This window comes from Emydura macquarii, unplaced genomic scaffold (genome assembly GCF_026122565.2).
Source record: "Emydura macquarii macquarii isolate MOO-44397 ecotype Brisbane River unplaced genomic scaffold, CSIRO-AGI_Emac_v2 contig_3506, whole genome shotgun sequence".
In the NCBI taxonomy this organism is placed as follows: Eukaryota; Metazoa; Chordata; order Testudines; family Chelidae; genus Emydura; species Emydura macquarii.
This window is the reverse complement of record NW_027133643.1, coordinates 9,196,279-9,221,953: the sequence shown is the minus strand read 5'-3', so window position 1 is coordinate 9,221,953 and position 25,675 is coordinate 9,196,279. Positions and strand designations below refer to the sequence as shown.

At 38.4% G+C, this 25,675-nt stretch overlaps 1 protein-coding gene across 7 annotated transcripts in view; it reads right to left on the bottom strand.

Annotated features, from left to right (window-relative positions):
• The window catches only part of NFIA (nuclear factor I A), a 300,076-nt gene that overhangs the window by 35,273 nt on the left and 239,128 nt on the right, over positions 1-25,675 (bottom strand). For 5 of the 7 annotated variants that reach the window (XM_067535616.1, XM_067535615.1, XM_067535617.1 and 2 more), the window contains exons 7-9: positions 18,440-18,568; positions 5,764-5,942; positions 3,077-3,242 (exon numbers count right to left, since the gene is read on the bottom strand). In XM_067535616.1, coding sequence (XP_067391717.1) covers positions 3,077-3,242; positions 5,764-5,942; positions 18,440-18,568 — 474 coding nt within the window. The remainder of the gene's footprint in view (positions 1-3,076; positions 3,243-5,763; positions 5,943-18,439; positions 18,569-25,675) is intronic. The other 2 variants (XM_067535618.1, XM_067535622.1) reach the window with 1 other exon arrangement.

The window sequence follows — 25,675 nt, the reverse complement described above, 5'->3', positions numbered from 1 at the left end:
GATGGCAGACAGCCATTAAAAAGGGATGCTTCCAGCTCTGGTGCCTTGGGCCTGTGTAACCACAGAAAACACCTTTTCATGCAATTCTGCCAAGCTCTGTTGACTCTGACTGTTCGTACTCTAGGATGTAATAAAACAAACAAACCCCCCACGCAATCGCAAAACAGTTCTCAGCAAGAACTTCTCTCTATGGTATATTACTTATTCTGAGCTCAAGATACTGCCACAGCTACCAGTGCATTTTGACAGTTTTTACACTAAGGCTTGGTCTACATTTACCTTGGCGATTCGGCAGCAGTCGACAGGAGTTACGCAAAGTATGCAAAGAACTGGTGTAATTCCCATCGACTTCTGTGCTGCTCTTCTGCTCACTGTCTTCACTGAACTGCGCTACTTGAGGAGGTGGTTTTAGTACATCGACTTCTGGATCGACTGAGCGGGTCTTCACTGACCACTCTGTCAAACAGATAAGTTGATCTGACAGAGGCGACTTTGCCGCTGTCAGTGCAGACACAGCCTTAGTTAAGGACCCATTTAGCAACAACGTCCACAGCATAATAGGAGCAAGAGACCAAAGAACAGATTAGGATCCAGGAAATTATTAACTGAGTTGTGATGATGGATATTTTTTGATCTATGCCAGCAAAACTCCCTTGCTATTACCTGGAGAGAGATGCTACCTGTCCTCCATTTTGCAGGACAATTCTAAATTTGAAGAACGTCATGTGACAAGTTTGTCCAGCAAGACACATGTGGAGGGTGGCCCAGTGTGTGTGTGTGTGTGTGTATTGTATTCTGTGCTACTATGCTGCTAAAAGCAATGACAATGGTAGGGTTGCTATTGATTAGAACAGTGCCCTTTGAACTCTCCTGAGGCTGTTAAAAATGGGTGTTCCCCCATGGAAAAGTCCTGGCACTTTTATTTTGCTGTACATTTTTCAACAGGCTCAGGGACATATGTGATATTTTTTCCTTTGGAAATAATGCCTATAATTTACATTTCCATAAAATGTGGACTTAAATTGTATTACACACCTCTTTAAAACTCAATTCACTCTTCTAGTCAACATGCATGATTTTTATCAAATGGAAGGTGCATGCTTGAAAATGTACAGCAGTGGATATTTAGATACCGGATTACCTAATTACCAACAGTAATTATTTTTCCTAATCTTTTGTTTAAATGCCATTAACTAGCTGCTCTTGAGAAAACTTGGATTATCTTGACAGCTCTTGGTTGAACACTGACCCAATGGGTCAAATCTTCTGCTGGTGTAAATCAGCATAACTCCATTGACTTCAGTGTAGGTTAGCCAATTGACACCAGCTGAGAATCTGCCCAAATACACTGTATATTGTTTACAGAATCCAAGCATCACATAAAATAATCATTAAGATAATTCTTAAAAAGGTTTTGAATTTTTTTCTTTTAAATACCACAAACTGCCAGTAAATCATGAGCTACGATTGTAAAAGATGGGATGTACAGTGTCCTCACTTCACATTTTCCAGTTCTAAAAAGGGGGAAATACGGAGTTATCTCAAATACCACTTACCAGTAACTGTGACTTAACCTTTTAGTGCCCATCATTGAATCTTGTTGAAGAGCTAGAAAGCATTAAGTTAACTGATACCTGACTTCAAAAATGCTAAGACAAACAAGTTCATGATATAGAAAGTGCTGGTCAGTGATGGTTAGAAAACAGGGGGAAAAATTAATCAAAATTTCATTCTGACAGAAATTTTCTGACCAGTACTAGAAATCATGATCTATCAACACTTCTAAGTTATGGGCCTGTCTTAGCTTAAATCATGTATCTTAAATCCCACCTTCCCAACCTTTCTGTTACAATTTTTATTCCCAAACAAGCCAAAATAGTCTCATCTTGAAAAGCAAACAATCATGTCCATTTAAAGAATGCCACAAAAACACCACAAACTTCAGGACTTTGCAATGTCCCATGGAACCACCGTGTCACAGCCGCAATACTGGCTTCTGGTCGCTGAGATGTGAATCAACTGAGTTGTGCCTGAGGCTTTAAGAATGTGGGATTATATCTGTTGAATAATACATGCCTTCTTGGACATCAAGCAGTGGCCACATGCAGCATTTAAATAATATACATTTGAAAGCATACACAGGAATTTGCTCTTTAGAGTACATTGATTTTTGAGCACTCTCCATCTAATCTATCTAACGTGCTTCCTCAATGGCCATCTCTGAAATTGTAAACTCTCAAGGAGGCATTTGAAATAAAAATGTTTATCATTCCAATAATGGCTTGTTCTTGGACTTCATCATGGATTCATTTCATTGGGGAACAAGTCTCCCTGCCCATTAAAGTATTGAAAACTTCCCCATTAGTTTTTAAAAGAGAATTTGAGCATAATTTTATTAACTCATTTGCAATTAACTCCCTGTATGCCCAAGTTTTTAAAGCTTCAAACCCAGCTGATGCAGATTTGCTTCCTAGCAGAATGAATCCAAAATGGTGGCTCCAATGTGGATTCAGGAATTTTTATATTTGACGTGTGGCTACACAAAATACATGAGGGCTGCATGGGGGATGAAGAGAGCATTAATGTTGTCCCCCTCAGCAGAAGAAATACCACAAGCTACCTGCTCCAAATGCTGGGCTTGCCAATAGCTGGTCATAAGCGTAATGAATCTGGGTTCACCTAGAAAGACTTATTCTGGTCTGTGCAAAGAAGCAAGACCCTATGTGTGTGTGTGCCCCTGACTTCTATGTTGTGCCCTATAGTGTTGGTCCTGGGATAAAAGTGGAAGGCCAGCAGCACAGCTTCTTCATGAAACTACAGAGCATCTTGAATGTCCAAGCTCCATCCCATACATTAGCTGCCGGCCATGAGTTTTCCTGTGTGTAACTATGTGCAATGCCCGCAGTATTTAGTTAATATAACAAGCTCTAATGTTTGTCAATCTTATGCAATGGACAACTGTGAAATTAACTTGGAGTGTAATCTACTCTTCCTCATCGGTGAACAGAAGATACATGGTAGCTGCAACAGTGTGAACCTTATTGAACTCTCTCTTCCTTGTTGCATCTGTACTTACTTGGTGAAGTAGGAGAGGTGGCACCTCCTTCTGTCGATGTAGTTGGAGGTTTTGTATCTGGCACTGGCAGAGGCACAGGCCTAGCCATTGGTGGCGGCGGTGGCGGTGGCAACATTGGGGTAGGAAGGAATGGATTGTGCACCTTGCCTTGGCTGCTGCCATTGGGCTACCAAAAACAAAAGACAAAATCAGCTATTAGCAGCCTCTGGCAAATAAGAAAGACCAGTTTAAAATTCCGTGAGATAAATTCTTAGTTTCTCAGTAAGTAAACCGGTTGGAACGAGTATTTGCCTCCTTCTGTCCTTCATTTACTTCAATGAGCTTTTGTATCACAACTCATCTCAAAACCTCAGAATAACTATAAAAGACCATCTTTTGTTTTTAAGTAAGAAATTCACCATGTTTAGTGGGCCAAACTGTTTCTCCAAAGTTAGTAACTGGTCAGAATCAACCCAGATCAAATTATACTCTCACACTATGCAACCACTGAGTTGCCTGCAGTACAAGTTTGGGCAGAATTCTGTCTCCCGTTACACTTTCAACATTCATGCCTCTACCGTTGCCTTAGGATATCTGAGCCTGGGACGTAAATGTAAATTTCTTAAGAAACTGTTCATTAGTAGGAAAAGAGATAATTTTGGGGTGGTTTAAAAGTCAAGCAGATATCTTATTTCATGGAAAAAATAAGTGAATGTATTTTAAGCAACCTGCACTCCCACATTCCTATAAAATTACTGATAGCACAGCTCCCAGTTCAGCTGCCATTAGGAATCTGCTTAGAAACTATTGAGCTTACATCTGTTTAATTTTAAATATTAAAAAAGTACAAGTATTTTGTTCAGGATGTACATAATCAGAGGCAGGATGGGTTTGCATACTCAGCTATGCTATTTCAAGTGATTACTAGGAAAACTCCTGTCCATTAGTAAATAAGCTTTCAGCATTACAAAAACGAGGAGTGGGCATGGGGTAAATTTCAATCTTAATTCAAAACTAGACTACTGAGAACCATACCAATTAATGGCAATACCATTATAAAGAAAAAAAGTAGGACAGTCTGTGAATCAGGTATTCTGTTTTAGTGACAGAAATGACAAGATCACTTTTGACAGCACTCCACAAATTGATCCTAGCTACAGTTCTTCTGGCACCGAATGTCCAATTTTCCATTGATAAAAGCTCAGTTTTAAATACAGATACATATTCTGAATACTGCTGAAGAAAAACTGTACTTAAATATTTGCTCAGGTTTCCACTAATAGGAATTATTTAGGACTAAGGGCCCAATCCTACAAACATTTACAGGCCTGATTCTCATTTACGCTAAAGCCCCTTTACCTGCCGTGGCAGTGTAAAGGGGCCTAAACGAGGTATAACTGTAATTTCCAAGGCCAGTGATGTAAAAGGGACCTAGGGTAAATAAGAATCAGACCTGTATATGTATGTAACTTCACATGTGTGAGTAGTATTATTGCCTTCAAGGAGTGAAGTTACTTGTGTTAGTGGGGTTGAGGTCCTAGTCAAAAGTAATTCTTCAGAGATATTTATTTTTCAACACATTGCACTTTAATAAACTAATATTCAGTAACATTTCTCAAACACTTTGTCTTACAATTAGGCCACTTTCCTACCAAGTAGACCTTTCATTGTATGTTCATTCTGTGTGCTAACAGTTCATACTGCTAAATGGTTTGGGCTAAACTAAGCAAATGAATACTCAAGGAGAAAGAAAAGCACTCTATTGATTTGTTGTCTAGACATAAATGTAACTGCTAACATATTGTAGGCATTATTCAAAGCCACTATTGGCTGGAATATGCAGAATCAGGTATTTTGGTAGAAAAAAAGTACAGAAGACAACATAGCTTATTACATAAAATGAATGCTAAGAATTACATTAATTCTGCAGATTCATTAACACTTTCAATGTTATGTGTATAAGAAAAGTAATAACAATTTTGCCAATCATTATGCTGCTGGTGGGAAACAGTTACATGCATTATATTTCATGAAACATTCATAGCATTATTGTAGATATGATGCAAATAAAGTTTCATTTCTGTATTTGACTGGAATGTTATTTCAATAAAGTGAAGAGGATGATTCACTTTAGCTGATTTTTAAAAAATGAAAATGCTTATTTGAAGCATTGGAACACTGCTTAATTCTTCATAGAGATAAGGGGGAAAGATAACCACATACAGAAATAACAAACTGTAATACACTACTTTTAACATCTTGGGTTCAAGTACTGGTCAACTTGATCTAAAGTGCTGTATGACAGGGTTTTTTTAAAAATGAACTTAGCTGATCTGAAACATCTGTTTCTCACCCTCCCTTTTCTTGCTCTTCCCCCCCAACTCCAAAGGAATAATTAATAAAAATTATTTGGTCTTTGTATTTTCTTAAGCCCAGTGGAACTAGGGTTCAAATGGCTGCAGCTGAATCATTCTGTGTAGGGATCCCAGAAGGTTATTGAACCACCAGTCTTTTCTGACTAACCAAGTATATTAATTTCACTATCATGTAAGTTTGTTTTCCTGTAGTCAGTGGTTTTGGGTTTTTTTTTTTTCTTGTAGCAACTATTGAAGATGCTATGTTCATGTGTGTAACACACTGTTAAGATAATTCCATGATTATGTGACATGCAACAAACACTGCTGAAGATATAAAAATGGATTCCTTACATTTAGAAACCCCACCTGTCCAGCCTGCTGACCGGCGTCCGGGCAGACAAGTTGGACAAACTCTTTCAGAGTCTCCTGAGGATGATAGCGGATTGCTGGGTGTGAGAAGTATGGCCCAGGCTGCTGAATAATGGGTGATGTTGGAAAATGAAGAGTCGATGGTGTTGCATGTGGACTTGCTATAGGAAAGAAAACAAAGAAGTTATATGGAGCAGATTTTTGCATTAGATAACAGTTCAAATCAATGCAGTTGAATTATATTATAGCTCAACTTTGTCTTTTTTTTAAAAAATGTACATTATTTATACAGTTGATGTTCGCAATTGCTATATCAGACCATGTTGTGTCCAACTGTCACTTCAGATACAAGGTTGAGGGTAAATGGAGCCAAATATTTTAAAACAACTTTCTGTTTTTTTAGTGCACATTTATAAAGGAACCAGCAGTCCTTGATAAAAGTGACAACTATTCATTACCTTAAGAGCCTTTCTAATGAATTGAGCAATAAAAACTGTATTTGGGAGATTAGAGTTGATTTAATTGACATTTCATATAACTGGTTTGCACATATGGATCTATTTTTATTTTGTATTATAAATGGTCAGTGTTTTACAGATGCTCTTGTACCTCTTGTATGTCATTTTCCACACAAGTTTAGAAATATTTATAACACATTTCCATGTGATGCTCACAAACAAGTGGCAATCTCAGTTTGCACATGTTACTATCTCCCTTGTACAATTTTGAAATCAAATCTCAACAAGCCCTTAGGCCACATTCAGGAATGATGTTTAAGGAAATCTAACTGGGTGAATTTACATGCCAAGAAGCCACAAGAGAAAAGGGTAGTAGGAAAAGCTATTAACAGGACCGTAAAGGTGTAAATTAAAGGAGCCTCTTCTGCAAATTTTGCTTTCAGTTTTATTCATGCAACACAACAGGTTTATAAAGGTGTAACAGAGGCTAGAATTATACCTCCTCTCTCCCATACTATAGAGGACATCTTTACCCAGCCCCTTGCCATGCAAGTTCAATCCTCTTATGCTCATATCCACTTCCACCCACTCATCAGTGTGTAACTAAAGTCACCATGTTACATCAGCTTGAATTTTGCTCTGTTTCTCTAAAATGAGATCTTTTGTCCTCTGCATAAAACCTATTGGCTTTGTTGGGTATAACCTTTTCTCTCCGGTTTATTTCTCACCAAAAACTAATAATAATTGTAGCTCCCTCACATACCAGCCCAATTAAACTTATCTGGCCTTATGTGCCCATGTACCTCATTTGTAAACCATGAAGAACTGATTTGATAAAAGGCATGGGAGGAATTCAGTGTCCAGCTGAAATTCTAGCACTGGAGTTGTAGTATGTTTAATACATGGGAAAAACCAAAGCCCAGGCTCACTTTAATAGCGTATGGGAAAGGTTGAAGGGATGCAGAAAAGTAAGCCAAAATCAAATAGGGGAGAAATAAGCACTCGTTTCTCAATGATTGTTATAAAAGGACCTTAACTAAACAAAAGCTAATGCCCATTTCTCTCCCTTCATGCGTAGGCAGTTTGAATGCATGTTACTTTTATTATTAAATCTTTACTGCTCATAAAAGTTTGTACAATCTTGGACATTGAAGCCATTACCACTCACTGTTTGGGGTTAGGAATAAAAGGATGCTGATTTTGCAGCATCCTACTGGGCCATATCACTGTTTCTCAAAGGATGGTATATGGGCCTCAACAACGTATTAGGAAGCGTTAGTTTATCAGAGCAAGGATCTAAACTAATTACAATTATGAAGATGATGTGACAAGTACTTCTGAGTTTTAGATGTGTTAAAGTTTGAGAACTACTGGACCTGAAAAGATCCAGGGACTAGAACCCAGGTCTGCAGAGCCTAAAGCAACTGATATTCCCACAGTACTTCCAGGAGATCATGCAGTGGCACAGCCAGCAAGCATTGTGGTGAGTAGGTGCTGCAGGAACTGCCGCCCATGAGACCCAGAGTGACAGTACACTGCCACCCTGTGATTGGCCAAGTGCCCCTACTTAACCCCAGGAAGTTCTCTGGGCAACTGCACAGATACTAGCTTGCTGCAATGTCAGACTTTGCCTTGTCTCCAACTCCAACCTGACTTTGACCCTGTCTCTTGATTTTAACCTGGCACTACCTCTGATCTCTGGTCTCCAATTCTGGTCAGACTCTGACCCTGACTCTTGCTTGCAATTCCTTGTGATTCCTTCAACTCTGGCATGGTGTCTCCTGTCCCTGATGGGCAGACCTCAGCCCAACTCTGATCACTAGGCAAGTCCGCCTAGGCCCCAGACCCTTAAAGGACCACTGCTCTGATCCTCTGTGGGCGTTCCTATATTGTGACTAATTCCTGGGGGGGAAACAGGATCTATAATGGATATGCCAAGAGACCTACCTCAGTGAAGGAAGCCACTATTATGGAATTCTGTGTGTCTGAATATGCAAATCCTCATACACATTTTTAATCAATCAGATGCGATGAAGTAAAACAGACAAACACTGTTCCCATTCAAACTGATTTTTTCCCCTCCATTGCTCTCTGAAAATATTTCACAAGTCTCTATTTTCTCATTTCCTGTTATCTTCATTATTCCAGTTGACTCTTCATAAGTTCATTTAACATGGATTCTCCTCTCCACCTGCATTTTTTCTTAAAAATTTAGACAAGTGATATATATTCAGCTCTGCAATCTTGATGTCAGTTAATTGCCTCTTCCCTTTTCATTGAGCCATTGCAGATTTACACTGATTGGACAGAGATTTAGATTCTTTTCATTTTAGTTGTTACTTTTGGCATGGACCAAAAGTAGGCTGATTCCCAATTCTGTGGGAGGATCCCAAGAAAAGCTGTCAGTAGAGCTGTGCAAACAGTAAAACCTTATCTCCCCTCAGGTGTAGCATGCTCTTAGCCAGAGTTATATACACACTGCTTCCCCCAGACGCATGAAAGATCAGAGCTTAATCTAGTTTTTGCAGAAATTTACCATCTTAGCTATTAAGCAGTAATAACCCAGCTGTGAAAACCGAACTTCTTAATTAGTATGTTTGCACTATTAAAAGAAAATGACACTCGTTTGTCCACATAGCAACAAGAAACCAGCTAATAAACTGCACATGAAGTGAGAGGCTGCATACAAAGTCTCAGAAATCTGTATTCCCAAGTAAGGCTTTTAGCAGGTCAAAGATTTATGAAAACTCTCCAACAAACACAGTGTATTGCATCAGCTGACAGATCCCACTAGATACACTCAACATTATCTAATGGCTAGAGTACAGGACTAGGAATCAGGAGATCAGGTTTTCAGTCCTGTCTCTGAAAATCACTGACTGTGTGGCCTGGGACACATCATTTCAGTCAACATTTTCAAAAGTGTCCATTAAAGTGGTAAAAACAGGCTGGAAGTGTCTGAAGTTAGTCACTCGTAATTAGTGGAAAACATTTTGACCTTAAATTATCTTTGCCTCAGTTCCCCGATCTGTAAAAAGGGCTAATACTACTTACTTCACAAAGGATACACTGAAGCCTACTCAATGGTTGTTTGTGATCTGAAATCCTTAGACAGAAGACAACACAAGTTGTGTTTTATTATTTTTATTTTATGTATTTATTATTCAGAAGCTCTAAACTGTCTAATCCTGCCTCTCCTTTAAACCTGAGAAATTCATATTTTATTATGGACTTTTACCCATTAAATGATACAAAAATTAAAAAAGAATGCATATTTGAAAGTCAGGTCTTCATTTCTACCTGCAGCAGGAATGCAGAGGTAGGAATTTCCAGTGATAATAAATCTTTTGTCTGTCTGTGGGGGAATAATCCTCTCATCTCAAAGCAAGCATAAATATTTCAATGCACATATAACTCTAATTCCATTGAAGTTCAACTGAAGCAGCCCAGTCTTTTTACGGAAGAAAATGAGATGATAATGTATGGTGGCCTGCAACAGATATACCAGTATTTTAAAACTACTATGGCTGGGCAAAGTAATTATGTGCTACAGCTGTTGCATGCTAGCCTAGATTTTTTCAGTGTTTTATGAGTTCTTAGTGCTATGCAGCATAAAAGTTAGAGGATTTTTTCAGACCACTGAATTCAAATGTCTGATTATGAAGGCCAGTCTTGTCTGGCTCTCTCTCTCTCTCTTGATTTGTAGTAGCCAATAACAAACTAAATTACGAATAAAATAAGTAAGATTCATTGATTAGATTAGCATTTCACATGTGTCGGGCAAATGAATAAAAGATTAAGTTGTAAATTGTATTCAGTTGTATGATCAGATAATGAAGAATGACTTAATTTGAAGCTGGATAGAGTTTTATTTGGAGATACAGGGCCAAACTGGGGGCCCTTTCTCACACTGGTTACTGCAGTAGTCCTAATGTAGTCAATGGGACTCTTCTGCTAAGGGCTTGCCAGAGTGTGAAAGGACTTCAAAATGTGGCCGTTTGTGATTACATAGATTCCTCCCACCTCTCATCTCTAGAAATGAGTAGTTCCCAACATATAGGACACAGACATATTGATCCACTTATATTTCCCTCCCCCTCCCATTCACCCTGACTTCTCACCAACCATCCTTCCAGTCAAGATGAATGGATGAAATTTCCTTCTTCATAATTTCAGAGGGGTAGCGGTGTTAGTCTGTGTTTAGCAAAACAGCGAGTGTCCTGTGGCACCTTAAAGACTAACAAATGTATTTGGGCAAAAGCTTTCATGGGTAGGAACCCATCCGACAAAGTGGGATCCTGCCCACAAAAGCTTATGCCCAAATACATTTGTTAGTCTTTAAGGTGCCACAGGACTCTTGCTGTTCTCCGTAACACTGCTCCTTACGTCTCCAACAGAGTCACTGTTTGACATGCAGCATTCCTCATCTCCTACCCAGGAAATGATTTTAACCCCTCCAGTCCAAGGAAGCAATAGACTGGGTACTCAAAAAGTTCTTATGGATGGCAGTACAAAGCACACAGTCCTTGGGACACAATGCTAAGATACCTATTGCATAAAGTGATAATTAAGTTTACTAATAATTCATTTAACATCGATTGTTCTTCCTAGAAATAGTAACAATATGATCATAATGAAATAAAGAGTATTTTCTATCAGCTTGTTTTTTACTTTATTACAATTAAGAAAGTATTTTAAAAAAGTTGTTTATCTAGAAATGTTCCCTGAGACATTTCCATTCAGGCTGTTAAGAGGCCTTAACTCCCTGCATGCTGTGAGCCTTCTCACAGCATTAAAGTGGTGCAAGTGCCAGTTCAAATTATGCAAAATGTGTCCCACCCTTTGTACCCCAAAGGTACTTACTCTCAAAATTGACCATATTAGAGTACTAATTGGCTATGCCACCATGCTGGCTGATGTGAAATGCTTTCAAACGCCATGAAACAGCTGTGTTTATCGGAAATATGAAGAGTGACTTTTTAATAAGGAAAGCTGGCAATAATCCAGATTTGTTGAAAGGAACTTGTACTTCTGTGTATGGTACAATACAAGAGGTAAAGAATAGAAGATTAAAACAATAACTTTAAAAAACACAGACTTTTGTAATGAAAGCACTTATTCAAAACAAGAAAATAAATTGAGAAAGATGGGTTGGAATTTTTAAAGGTGTCAAAGGGAATTCATCAAGTCCTGTTGAATTTCAATGGGAGCTGTGTCCCTAATGTCTTTGAAAACCTCAGCTTTTCTTACCACCTGTTGGGAATGGTCTTGGATGGCCAAATGTAGACTGCTGATTTCTTCAATGTGGCCTGGAGTTTCACTCACCTTCAATACAGAGATACTGATCACAGAAACTACAGGTCTGAGCATACAGGCTACTCCCTTAACCAGGTGGACAGTCACTCAAATTAGGATGGAATATAGTACGTTACTGGGATCTGTCCTCCCCATGGATGGAATTCATCGCTATGCAGACCAGCACAAGACCTATGCACTGCAGAAGTCTTACATCATTCTGCAAAATAGAACTTATGTGGAGGAGTCCAATGGGCTCTTGGTGAGTTGTGGATTAGGCCTGAGGATGAGCAAAATTGGACAGTCCTTACAACAGACCCTGCAGCCTAATCTTCTTGTCAATGAAACCATTGGAAGTTTTGCCTTCAGTCAGAACAGGAGCAGATCCTTAACTGATACTCATAAGAATGGCTAGGTATTGTGTGTCATTGATATTTACTCTCGTATCAAGCAGGTAATTATTAATTGTACCTTCAAAATACAACAAAAATAGAGTTTACCCAACATACTCAGACTGTCAGATCTTTGGAGCAGGGACTGATGATAATACAAATAATGATGCAAATGATATACAAATACCCCAGCATGATGGATGGAGGGTCTGATCCTGCTCCATGCACACATAAAAGCTGATTTTCAGAGGTGTTGAATGCTTACATGTCTACTGAAGTCACATGGAGCTTTGAGAATTCAGCACTTCAGCAGAGACATAATGTCTTCAGTTCTGGGCTGGGTCCTGGTCCCTTTATGTTGGTCCTGCATAATGAAGTGTTGGAAACCATCTGGAACCTCCACTGGGAAATATTCACGGTGTAAGTGGGATTTCCCAGTGTCATAGTTCCAAGGCCCCTTGAGGTCCATGGCAGAGGGTGTGTGCCCGGGGATTGAACATGTGAATGTGTGGGCTTGAAATACCCTGGGCTCTGGCTATTCTGTGCTGCTATTCTTTGGGGGCAAATTGGCCCCTAGCAAAACGAGAATGTAGGGCTAGACTGAAGCCCAGAATTGAGGCCAAGAATTAAATTCTTGAAAACATACTGACATTCTTCTACATATGCTAGATTAGAAATACTGAAGGAATAGTTAAAAAGGTTAAAAAAAAAAACACTGACGAATACCTCTACCTCCTAAATATAACAAACTGTAGGCCTTAGCCAAAGCTCTTTTTAATGGCCAAAAACAACCAGGTAGTCTACATGTGAGATTCCTACTTCAAATCAAACACTGGCAACTTTTGCAAAAAAAATGTTTTTTTTATAATCACAATGTGTTCTCATAAACAAAAGGAAAAACTACCACTTGGGAAAGGTATAGTGATTATTTCATAATGAAATGCTGTTGATTAAGTTTAGAAAAGAAATGTAAACTCTCTTTAAAAAAAACCCCACAACCTTTATGTGTGTGATGATATAATTCTGCTTTGAGACTAAAAAGGGCATGGTAATAGAATCTGTAACTTTGGAGTGATATATTGCTGTTAAGTTAATAGGACTCCACGTTCCCATTTCTAATATCAGTGTTTTTTCCCTTTTTCATTCTATAGATGGTAAGCTGATACTACATAAACATTGTTAAAGCTATAGTTCCACGCTACAGTAATTCACTTAACTTTAACATGATTTATGGTTCTGTCAATAGGGGAGGTTGAAAATCCTAAGCTCTGATGCTTAAACATGGGTTCCGTATTTAAAGTAATAATGTGCTTTTTGTGTGTGTCTGAGGTTACAGAATTTAGCATAAAGCAGAGATAAAAATATTACAGTTCATTGCACTGTTCAAAGCATAGAGTGTAACTTCATGGATACATCAAAGAAAGCAATGAAACCGAATACATAATCAATGAGAGAATGGATAAAATACTTTGATCATATAGCAATATATTTTTATATTATTTTTTAGATATGCATGAAATCGTATATGTATTTTTACACCCTCCATCCCCTTTTTAAATTCTTTATCTCAGTTAGATAGCTCTCTTTGTCAGGAGGAGTTTAAATCTAGGTCCACTTTGTTAATCACCCCCCATTATTCTCTCTAGCACTTCCCCCAAGGCATTTTGCCTCTTTAAGAGATTAAGCCACCAAGTCATCTTGTTACTCTAACATGTCCTCCCTGGAACAATGTATTAACACAATTCTTCTGCAAAAGAGCCCTCTTTAGAAGTTTGCTGCAGGGATGACAAATTAACCCAGCATGGTGTCCCACACATCTATCTCAGTACAAATTATTAGTGTAATAGAGCTTTTAGTTATGCATTTATCTGGTAATTATTGAACGGTTAAACAAAACGAAGCTGAGCAATCATGGCCCTTTATGAGGCTATCTCAGTGGGTGGCCTTACAGTTAATTTAGGATAGTAGTCCTCTAAGCAGTTCACTCACACACAAATTAGCTAAACAGCCTGCTCCTTTAAATATTTCCTATGTCACAGGGTAATGCTTTACAATACACTAAAGGTAGAGTTTTAATTACATGGTTCCTGACTTTTGTTTAGTTGGAGTTTTAACCATTAGCAAGCCTCTCCCATTTCAGCTGGAACATCAGAGAAAGCAGAAGTATTTGGGTGGTGAATGTAATCATTACTAAACCCTGCCTTTGAAGCTCTGTGTTAGGAAGCTGCTTTTCCTCTAACTTCCATATTATCTGAAGTTGGGCTAAATTTAAACACTTGACAAATACGGTTGGCTACACACTGGTATACCCCACCTTTATTTTTAAATTGCCTCGGCAAGTTGGTATACTGGTTAAGTGTCACTGTGTTAGATAATCTATGTTGGTTGTTTAGCTTCTGCAAAATGTGTATGATCTTTTCATATTATGGCACAGTTGTTTGGCTTCTTGTCTTTAATGTCTTACAGATACACTACTGAAGTGTCTAGTTTTGGTATGTTTGTAGTTTCACCCAGGGTTCTAAGAACGGGTTGGACTATACAGCATACAATAACCAGCACTCTGAGGGAACATCTAGGAGTAGCTGGAGATACACCTTTCTAGAATATATTCTTTCAGACTGGTATACGTCACGGGATAGCCAACTCCATTAAAGTCAGTTAGTACGAATTCGCTAACGGATTCGCTGCATGTTAGTTTAACAGACAACCAACAAGCACAGTTTTGAAGCGCAATGCCACGCATTGGTGACCATCCAAATCTCAGTGGAAATACTGTACTATGTAGGAAAACAACATTAAGACATTAGGCACTTCCCTAATGCTTTTTTTCCTGCATTCCTTTCTTCTGTCCACATACCCTTTGCTTTGTGTTCCTCACCTTCTAACACATCCACTCGTCTTTGCATTTATGTGTTTCCTTCATTTCTCTCCCTAATGTACCATTCTTAGTACTCTTTTTGCTTTTCCTTCCTTCCTTTCTTTTTGGCCTGCAGGATCTACACAGTCACAGAGCGAGAAGAGATGTATATGTGGACATGTATATCTGGATCATGGACCATGATCATGGTCAGTTTAACTTTGTAGCCAGCTCCAGGTGGCAAAGTCACTAAAGTGTAAGGAGCTTTTGGGGCATCAGGACACTGCCACTATGTAAATACTGTACATTATTTCTGCTTTTTGCTGTCTGGTAAAGATCACAAGCAGCTTGATAGCTGGGAAACCGGATGGCTTGGTAATGCATAATCACTTTGTTGGAATACGATGATCACCAAAAAACATTACCTTCATGTAATGACAGTATATGACTTAAGAAATAAAAAACTAGCTGCTTGAATTTTCAAGACTTTGTAATTTATTTTAAAGCTGATAATCATGTCAAAACTTAAAACTAAGGCTATAGCTAATGTCACCAGCTGCCAGACATGATACCTTTGTTCGAGCCCTACCTACCCTGGTCCAGAGAAGATCAAGGAGTTCATGGAGTCACACCCAGAAAAACTTGCCCTTGTTAAGTGAGAACCCATGAATCACTTTGCTTGTTTACTACCAAAGATACCTGGATCTTGCCATCATCTGTTGGCAGTAGGGAACAGAAGGGACAGTCACTACAGAACTGAGATCCCTGGGCCTGCCCTCATTGCACAACTGATTCTCTGGCCAGCTCCAGATTCTGTCAGCTGGCCACTGCATAGCTGAGTTAAATGCTGGCAGCAGCACCGGCACAGAGAAGAAGCTGCCACACAGAACCCTCCACAGTAGCACAGCAGCACAGCTGCTTGCTTCAGTCCATTCCATAGGGTTTTGTAACTGTTTTATTCAGTGGAACGCTTTGCAACAGATACGTATGCTTCTGGACCAGCTTCCTCTCCCTGACCCCCACAATGGCTTTGTTCTCACAGTGTTTCATTCTGCAGACTGCTAGGAAAGGCTCCATGCATCCTTAGTCATCTGCAGAATGAGAAGTGCACCAGAGTAGGGTTCAAAGGAATACTTGGAAGGCTGTGAAAGCTGCAAGTGTGTGATGGAGAACTTAAAAATAATGGACTGCCAATGGCATGTCTCTTAAACACTCTACAGACATTTCTTTGCTCTCTGTTTTGCACATTGTGTGCAAATAATTCATATTAATATGAATGTGAATTGTTTGCGTGTGCACTCACATACACTTCAAAAGGAAAATAGATCCTTTTGTAGTTGTTTGGCTGACTCAGGGGTTTCTTCTGGTTGTGACCTACTTATATACAACTTTTTTCTCTGTTATTTTTCCTAGCAGAATGGGGACTGTTTACTGCATTATATTAATCCCAAAGAACATCCAAAATATTGTATGTACATGACTGTCCGCTGGCCACTGATATACGATATAAGTGAATTCATGGTGATTTCTCACCATACAAGGTGACTAGGTAGTGTACACTACATTTTACTTTGCAACCTCCAATGACTAGTAATATATAATAATTGTTTGGAGAATATATCAATTCACATAAGGTTATTATTGCTCCTTAAGAGTCATCTTATGCTTGAAAAGCTTCTCTCCTTCCTCCTCTACTGCTGATTCTAATGTATACTTTGGGGAATGGAACAAAGGTCACGGTCTGGATTTGCAGATGGTAATATAGTAATCCACCTCAGAACAGAATAATTGTTGGAGAAGAGGAATAAAGACAACCAGTGATCAGTAAAAATAGAGTCCTGAAGAGTAGTCATCTATCCAATAAAGATTCCAGTTTGGAACAAGACCCTTACGGGGTGATACTCTTAAAAGGACCACAAAGGAACTCAGATATTAACAGATAAGAAAATCTCACTGATAATCCAAAGAAATATGATTGTGAGTGAGCATAAAGTGAGCACCAACTGATGCTGAAAAAAGCCGTTTTTTGTTTAATACACTAGGAACAATGATACTCTTCTATAGCGTTAGTGTATGCATTTTCTTCCAGCATTTAAAAATACAATTGTGAAAGAAAATCATTATAATCTTTTAAATTCTGTGCACCCTTATGGACAGTTTCCTCACACAACTGGCAGATTTCTTCTATTGCACACCAAATTTCACAAAAGATATTGTAGATACATTTGAACAAGACTTGTATAGTGACACATTTTCACATTTTTGCATAACCCACATAAAAATGCAAAATACACAAAATCTAAGTAAGGGCACATATAGACACATATTGGTCTGATATATCTTAAATTAAATAAAATGGGTGTAAGGTAAAATATAATACTGAACAGGATTTGTTAACCAACTAGTCAACAGTACAGGTCTAAAGGGCAGAAAGTCTAAGAGTATTACAAAGTAGGAATTTAGAGTCAGCTGATGGGCAGCAGATTATGTTGTTAATGTAACTTTCATTTCATCCATGCCTTCTTATTATCACCAATTATCAAGATTTTGTAAAGATATTATATGTTTGCCTGGTAGCTTAGTCCGCACAGGAAAAAAATAATTCTTGTATAATTAACAGCTAACAGCTTGACTCGACTGATTAATCCAGTATGTTTTAAATTTCTAAAACTACACAGAACCATTAAGCCTGATTCTAAACTCATACTTATGCACCATCCCTTTACACTATATAGACAATAGAATTATTCCTGGATACGCTGATGTAAATGATGACACTAAATCTAATAAAGACATATTATAAGAAGGAAAATACAAAATGTGGACTTTCTTTTATCCAGGTATGAGTTGCCAGCGAGTCTTCTACACCTCACCAATTGAACAATAATTATTCTGAATAAAGCAAAATCCCATGGCAGAAAGAACTGTTACAATTATTTCATTCACATTTTTATATTTTCACACAGAAAATTCAATTCATTTGTGGACAGCACTGTGCATGAGTGTGCTCCCTATGTAACGTGAATGGTGAATCATATTTATTTTTTCTAAGTTAACGTGGATATATCTTTCTAACAATTTTTTAAGTACATGGAGACCCAGAGGACATCTGTTTTATTTGAAAAGCCAGTCAGAAAATATTGTGAAGAAAACCAGCCACACTATTGTAGGAACCAATCTACAACTTCAAAGGAGTCCACTAATGAGGGCAGTTCTCCAGCACACGGATGCCAACAGCTTGAATACAAAACGACATGCAATGAAAACCCAGAATGTTGAAAGGAGATTAGCACAGTTTAGATGTTGAATGACAAGTCCCTCTGTTAAGCAGATAAACTGAACCTATCGTATATATTGACACAAACAATAAAAACACACAGCAAGTAACATGTTCTATAATTTTTCTGATGAAAAATAACCACTTCTCTCCACAAGAACTTTGGAAAATGTTGCATTGTCACCAGAAACTTTAAGATATAGACCAGAGTAACAAAACCAGACACAGTTCTCAAGAACTGAAACCTTCAGACTACCAGCTTTGAAATAGAAAAACCTCTTGTCACAGGCTGATGGGGACTTTCAGTAGAAAGTAATGCTGATTCAGGGTGCGAAGGCTAAAGTTTAAGCTGATTCGGGGCTCTTGGGTAAGGCCTCACCTCTGGGTCCTGTAATGACAGGTCGATGATGCTGTGTGAATGCCGTTCCAAGGGAGGAGGTCTGCGAAGGCGAGGGACTGCTGAAACCAGACTTCTCTGACTTCTTTAATGTGGTTGGCGATGGCATTCCTGGCAAGAATGATTGATAAGTGCAATTTAATAATGCTAGGTCATGGAACGACAGCCTATGCATTGTGAAAGTGGGTGCAGAAGCAGCTAAATAAACTTAAAGGACAAATAAAATTGAATACAACTTCAAGCTGAAACCTCACTTTTATTTATGATCTTTTGGGGGCAGGAGTGGCCCTGGTTTGCTCTGAGCTATAAGTACTAAAACACAGCCATATTTTTCTTTTAAATCTGAAGTACAGATAAGATGCACTTATTTATTAATTATTATTATTATTATTTATTAAATCCTAACGATGGTTTATTTTTTAGAAACCTATAATAGCTAGAGCACTTGGATATTTACATGTTTTTTAAGAGTTAACTCTGCTAATCTGTCCTTAATTTACACTATTTTATTAGATTATTACACATGCATATTTTAAATGTGTGGCAAGATCAATACACAAGGAGAGAAAGAAGGACTCTCACTCCAAACTCTGAATTTCCTTATCCTTCCTCAGCTTAGTTCAGACTCTGTTATTTTAAAATTATTTATTTGTGTGATTATCTTCTCTTTAACTTTTTTTAAAAAAAAGTGTGTGTGTGTGAGTGTGTGTGTGTGTATTAAAGTCACAATGATATAGTTTCAGAGCAGTTGCTATACCCCCGAAAATATAGCAGAGGCTTCCTGTGGAAAACAGAATTGCAGTGAGGTCTAAACATTTCTACTGACATTATATTGACCTTCAGACTTGGTGCAACGTTAAATATGACCATTTGGATTATTTTTCCATGTGAGCCATTTTTGTTGACATCATATAAACTCTGTGGGTCATTCAGCTCTGGTGTGATATCAAAAACATTAGTAGAATGGACACTTTGCAATGCAGTCACTAAAATCTGGGATGTTTTGTACGCTGTCTAGGGTAGGTGGATATGCAGTATATATAGCATGTGTATATGTATATGTCATTATCTATATTACTACAGACATAGATACACACATGTTCAGATTATCCACACTGTATTTATAGTTCATTTTCCGCATTTCTGTCTACTGATAGATATGCAGAAAAAGCAATCCCAAATTCTTTGGGTTACAGTTCAAATAGCACAAAAGAAAAATGATTGTTCTTAATAATGGTAGCTTTATAGTCCCCAAGACATTAATTTACAACACACAGCAGTATACTTGTGTACTGTACATTGCAGGATTGGAGTCTTAATGATCCCAATTAAGTTTTGCAGCTCCCATATCAGTAAGTTAACTAAAGTAGATGTTAACTAAAGTTAACTAAAGGGAGTAGATGAAGTCTCATTTTGCAGCATCTAGTGTTTGTCTAGAGACTGTTTTCTATCAAGTTTTTCTCATGTGATGACTGTTTCTTCACAACAGGACAAAGTTAGAAACTTAATTTTATTTTAAAATAAAAGTTTGGAATTGATGGACTATGGCACAATACAACAAAAATAGGATCAACTATTTCCTCATGATTTTCTCTAATCCCGATAAAAGCATTTTTGATGGGGGAGGAGGATGTGAAGGTGGGTTGAATTTTGGTGTGTGCATTTGAACTAAATATTAACAATCTTTCAAATGCAAACTGTTGCAAAGCAGCCTGCTAATCCACTGGTCAAATGGCCAGGAGAATGTGTACTGTGATGTCACAAAAAGGATGGAGCTTAATTAGGCTCGGATAAAAATTTTAGCAATGCTACCTGGCTTGTTCAGAAGTGGTGTTGCAATCATTTATAACTTTATTTTTAAATGTTTCCCTCCACAGCAAGCAAAGACACTATTCCTCAATAAAAACAATGGCCATATCATAGTCCAAGGGACAATTTCAAGTATTTTTGCTGTATCTCTGTGTGTCCATCCATGTGCATCACATGTACACACAGTATAAAGGTGTGCACACTCAGTATACTGTGGGCTAGACTGTCCATGGGCTTGCACAGATGTGCAAGAGGGGAGAAGGGTGTGTAATGAGCCCTCCTTTCCACAGTGGCTAGGGGCAATCACAGTACATATGTAATGGCAGCACAGGAACTGTTCCCTTTGTGCATATGGAATCCACTTTGGGGTTCCCTAAAGGGGACAGGACCATGACATCCCCTCTCCACTTGTCCATGGAGCTGGCTGGGTGCACGGGGAGAGCAAGTTGCACTATGTCAAGGGAGGATGTAGTTCATGTACTTCGCTTGCATGCTGGGGAACTGAAGGGAGGTACTGAATACAGAGAAAGGGCTGAAAGTCATCCTTTATCCATAGTATAAGATATTGCTGTGTAATTAAAAAACACAGGGGAAACCAGCCCTATTCATGCTCAGAATTTTCAAAGTATGTTTAATTATTAAATGTTTATGTCCACATTAAGAGCGCACCATGTGTCCACCTGCATGGGCATACAAGGCCCCAGCTGCAGTGGCAATGCTGCATTTCTTCCGTGTAGTGAGGGTCAGGAAGTGCAGAGGCCTTCAGTGGCAGATCTCTGCCCTGGAATTCAGAGGAAGGAAGGAATGTGTTAGGGTTGTGGGAAGAGCATGATCAGTGGGACTGCACACAGAGAAGTTCTACTGGACTATAAATCCATGTACAGGTAGGAGCAGTGTTCCTGAATCTCCCACTTTTTCCCATAGCTTCTAGCAATGTGACTATTTGAGGACTATGGGGAAGACTCTAAAACATTTTAGACAGCCCATGAACTTTCTTCTGCTCTAGTACTATAAAACTACTTAATTGTTTTAAGTCAACTTTTATTTAAAACAAAAATCTCTTCTGGGCTGAGAACATATGCACCAACCCAAAGCAAATTCACATGACTGAATTATAAACACCTAAAGCTGAGGATTTATAATGAAAATGCCAAATGATCTTGAACTATGGCAGTGCAGAGTGGTATCATTATCATACGGGGAAGGTTTTTGTAAGGTCAAGACAGCTGTAATGTACAGAGCTTCTACTATAAAACCAATGGCTAGGAAGACAAATGTTTATGCTAAAATCATAATTAATTGTTTCCCATTATCATAATCATTTTAACCTATCATTGTTAAATGGTTTGGTTTTGAAACAATAGACACCATTGAATTTTTTATTTTGTTTTAGTTTTGATGCTAAATTATTAGTTTATGATAAGGGATCCATTAGATCCCAAGACAAAACAGCTGTTTCACAGTTCATAAGAATATGCAAACAAGATTTTAATTATTTAACCTAAAATTGACCAAGAATAGAGCAGGGGATGAGCTGCCAGCTCATTTTTTAGCATATTTTGTCCTTTAAGAGGGAAGGGGTATGGCAGAAAGTTAGGCAGTGCAAAGCAATTAGTATCACTTAAATTTTATGGTGCGCTAGCATGGTGCTATAGCAGCAAAATTCAAACATTCTGTGAATTAGTTAATAAAAGAAGAAATACAATCTGCATGCAAGAAAAAGGTTTCCAAGAACAAGCCAAAATATGTCCCATTCTTCTAAATTTATCACAGCCACGTGACATCATCCTTGAGACTGCCAGAAATTACATTTTTTTTTTTTTTGCAATTTAAAAAACCCCCTCTCACTTAGCACCATATGTTTGGTTGCTGTGCCTGATATATCCTGCATATTCCTTAGTACATCCATTTCATATATTCATATTTTATTCTTTCACTAAGTCAGATTTTTCAGTGCTGGTTAATTCGACTGTAGTGTCTTTCGGGAAAGCAAAAGCACATGGGGACTGAAGTTTAATCATCCAGAAAAAAATGGCCCAGACACTACAACTGTTACTCAGTCCCACTGATTTCAACTGGCGGTATGGGTTTTCCTCACCTCTAAAAACCAGGCCACTTATTTAATAGTACTTCCCTACTCACAGGGATATTGTGAACATAAATTGATTAAAGACTGAGGTACTATGGTAATAGATGCCATCTTTCAATCTAAGATAGACAGATAGGTGACTAAATATGGATTTAGATGCCAAACTTTTGGCACGCATGTTTGAGAACAATGGCCTGTTTTGAAATTCTTCCATTACATTCCTGATAACATGGTGGTTTCAACATACTAAGAACTAGACTTCAGCATCAGGCACAGCCCTGAACAAGGGATGGTGGATAAGCTGTACCATGTCAGGTAGTCTTGTGATGTGGAGTGATAATTTGTTCCTCTTACCCGTATGCTCCAGGGCAATAACAAATTATAATGTTCCTCAAACCAGCTCAGCTGTGCTGGATGGCCACTGAATAGGAAGGGGAGCCAAGGCTCCACCCATTCCCTGTCCCTTCCTCCCCACGTGCTGTGAGGAAGAAGTAAGCAAGCCCAAGCCCAGGTCTGGGTAGCTCACGTGGGGTGTCAGGGTGGTTCTTACTCCCCTCATGTAGGCATCAATCCAAATCACTGATGAGCCCTACATTTCTTGTCAGGAGTCACAGATTTCATAAAGACTGGGTCTGATTCTCCCTGACTGATACGAGTGTAACTGGGAAGAAAAACAGGCCTATGACACTTACATCTTTTGACAGTTGTAACTACAGAATAAATGGAAAAGCTAACTGCTAAATAAAAAAGTAAAATCAAGGGATTCTGTAGTATAAAACACAGGTGGAAATCTAAGTGGATACTTTAATTTATTGTACTTTTATTCTTGTGGTTATCTATAAAAAAGCCAAACATATGGGGCCTCAGGCTGCTCCCATTTATTAAAGGTTTGTCACTGTCTTCAGTGGGAGCAGGAGTAGGCCCATAATGGTGCTAAATGGAACAAGATGTGGTTTTTGAAAGCAAATGTTAATTTTTCATTGGTTTTCCAGTTAAAAAGAAGTTTAAGAAGAGTACACAATAAACCGAAAATTCAGACAACAGAAATCTTGCAATTGTCCGCTGCAATATTTTCTCCAAAGAATTTGTTCACGTTTTCAAAATTAAAGCTTTCTGAATTTTCATTAATTTGGCAATTCCTAAACACAGAGCTATTTTGTTCATTCCAGATCATGCATCACACTCTTTCGCTCAATGCACAAATGCAAGCGTAAATGGAATTCTTGTCCTTTAGTGCCTCTGGTTACTGGAGCCATTGAATTGATGATGAAGTCCTGCAGTAAGGCGTTCCAAAACTCTGCACTTCGCAAACCTCCAACCCAAATTTAATCTGAATACACAGGAATATTTCACGTTCACCATCTTCCAAGGATCACTGGAACATTGTGATACTTTTAATTCCTATACCTCCTGATATTTGCCAGTACAACAAGTACATAAAAGGCTTTCTAAAGTACATCCAAAGAGTCTTAACATTTCCATGTAAGAAACTGTTGTTTATTAAATGAATGAGAGAAGTATGTGTAAGAATTAGAGGTTTTTAAGCTGTGGCTTGACAAAACCCTCGCTGGGATTATTTAGCTGAGGTTAGTCCTGCTTTGAGCAGGGGGTTGGACTAGATGACCTCCTGAGGTCCCTTCCAACTCTATGATTCTATGATAATTCAGTCCACAAAAGCCATTCCTACAGTAAATAGATACCTAGTAGCCTACTTTCCACACACTTTGTGGGGGTCATTATCCTCTCACTTACACTGGTATAAATCAGGAGTAACTGCAGTGAAGTGAATGGAGTTACATTAGTGTAAGAGGAGACTGATGCCCTCTCTCTTTCTCAATGGTTATATACAATGTGACATCCATCCAATTTCACTTTAGTATTGACTTTAACCAGTTACCTTCCTGATAATACACCATCACCGTAACATACAATCTACATAATAACACACAACTCAATATCATGTTAATCATATTTGGGTTAACTGAGAGTATGTCTATAATGACGGCAGCAAATTCACTGAAGCCAGATCGATCTTCCTGGATCGACTGAGTGGTCAGTGTAGATCCGCTCAATCGATCATAAAGTCGACTGAGTAAAACCACCCCCTCAAGTAGCGTAGCATTGCATCGATGGGGGCACAGTGCAGTGAAGACAGCGCGCAGAAGCGAAGCACAGCAGTCAACGGGAGTTACGCAAGCTACTCTGCATAGTTTGCGTAACTCCTGTCGACTGCCGCCGAATCTCCAGGTAAGTGTAGACCATGGCTGACTAATTTCCATCTGAAAATAAGATATTAACCATGTAGATAGCTACCAAAACACTCCCTGTAGATGTCTGACACTGGAATCTTGAAGGGAATTTCATACTAAAAGATAAGTGTGCAGTACAGTCTTGAGCTTTAATAACACCCTGAAGTATTATAAAGAGGAATCAGGGAGGCTCAAATATTAATGGGGAGTGGGCACCAGAAAACATATTTGTTTCAGGGAATAAAAGGTGATGGACAAAGGCAAGTTGGCTGTTGAACATCTGATAGCCTGTTAGTATCTGATATGTTAGAGGAATAATTCAAGGACTGTTCATCATTCTACTGTGAAACTGATCCCAGCAATGCCACTGAAATCAGTCAGAATTCTACAGAAGTGTTGCTCATGTAAGCAGGTCTGGGCAAGCTTCAACTTGTCCTGCTGAGTTTCCTGAAACGTTGATGACTGTGGTAATGTCAGTCAAAGTAAATTTGTTACACTGATTGCTAAACAAATTGTATTTATTTTGTGGACACTTCATCACATTAAGTGCCATATGTCAGTTTACTGTGGTTGTAACTCCAGTACACACACAGTACAAGATGGGTGGGAGTTTGCTCCTTTTCTAACAAATGTAGTTTAATTTCAATTGTTTGAATTTCTACTTGTGTGTTCTGGATGCAGCTTCTCTTGGGCTCCAACAATCACTGCTCAATTACCTACCAATGAGTGTCACATTTCATAAAACAAAATCCAGTTTAAGAAACAATCTTAAATAAAACAAATAAAATGAAAGATCCCCATTCTGCCATTTATCAGTTTAGTCTGACTACTCAATATGAAAATCAGTTGAAACACAATATCAGTTTTCTCAGGAGGGAGAGATCCATCCATCCATCCATCGTACCACAGTGGCTCCCAAATATTTAAGACAACGATACAATAGAGGCATACTAACTCTTGGAAGACATAACAACTTAAATATTCCAAAAATAGCAGTAAAACATATGTATAAGTAATTTTTCCAAAGAACTTAAAAAGTGATTGATAAAAATAAGGACTACAATTTTCAAA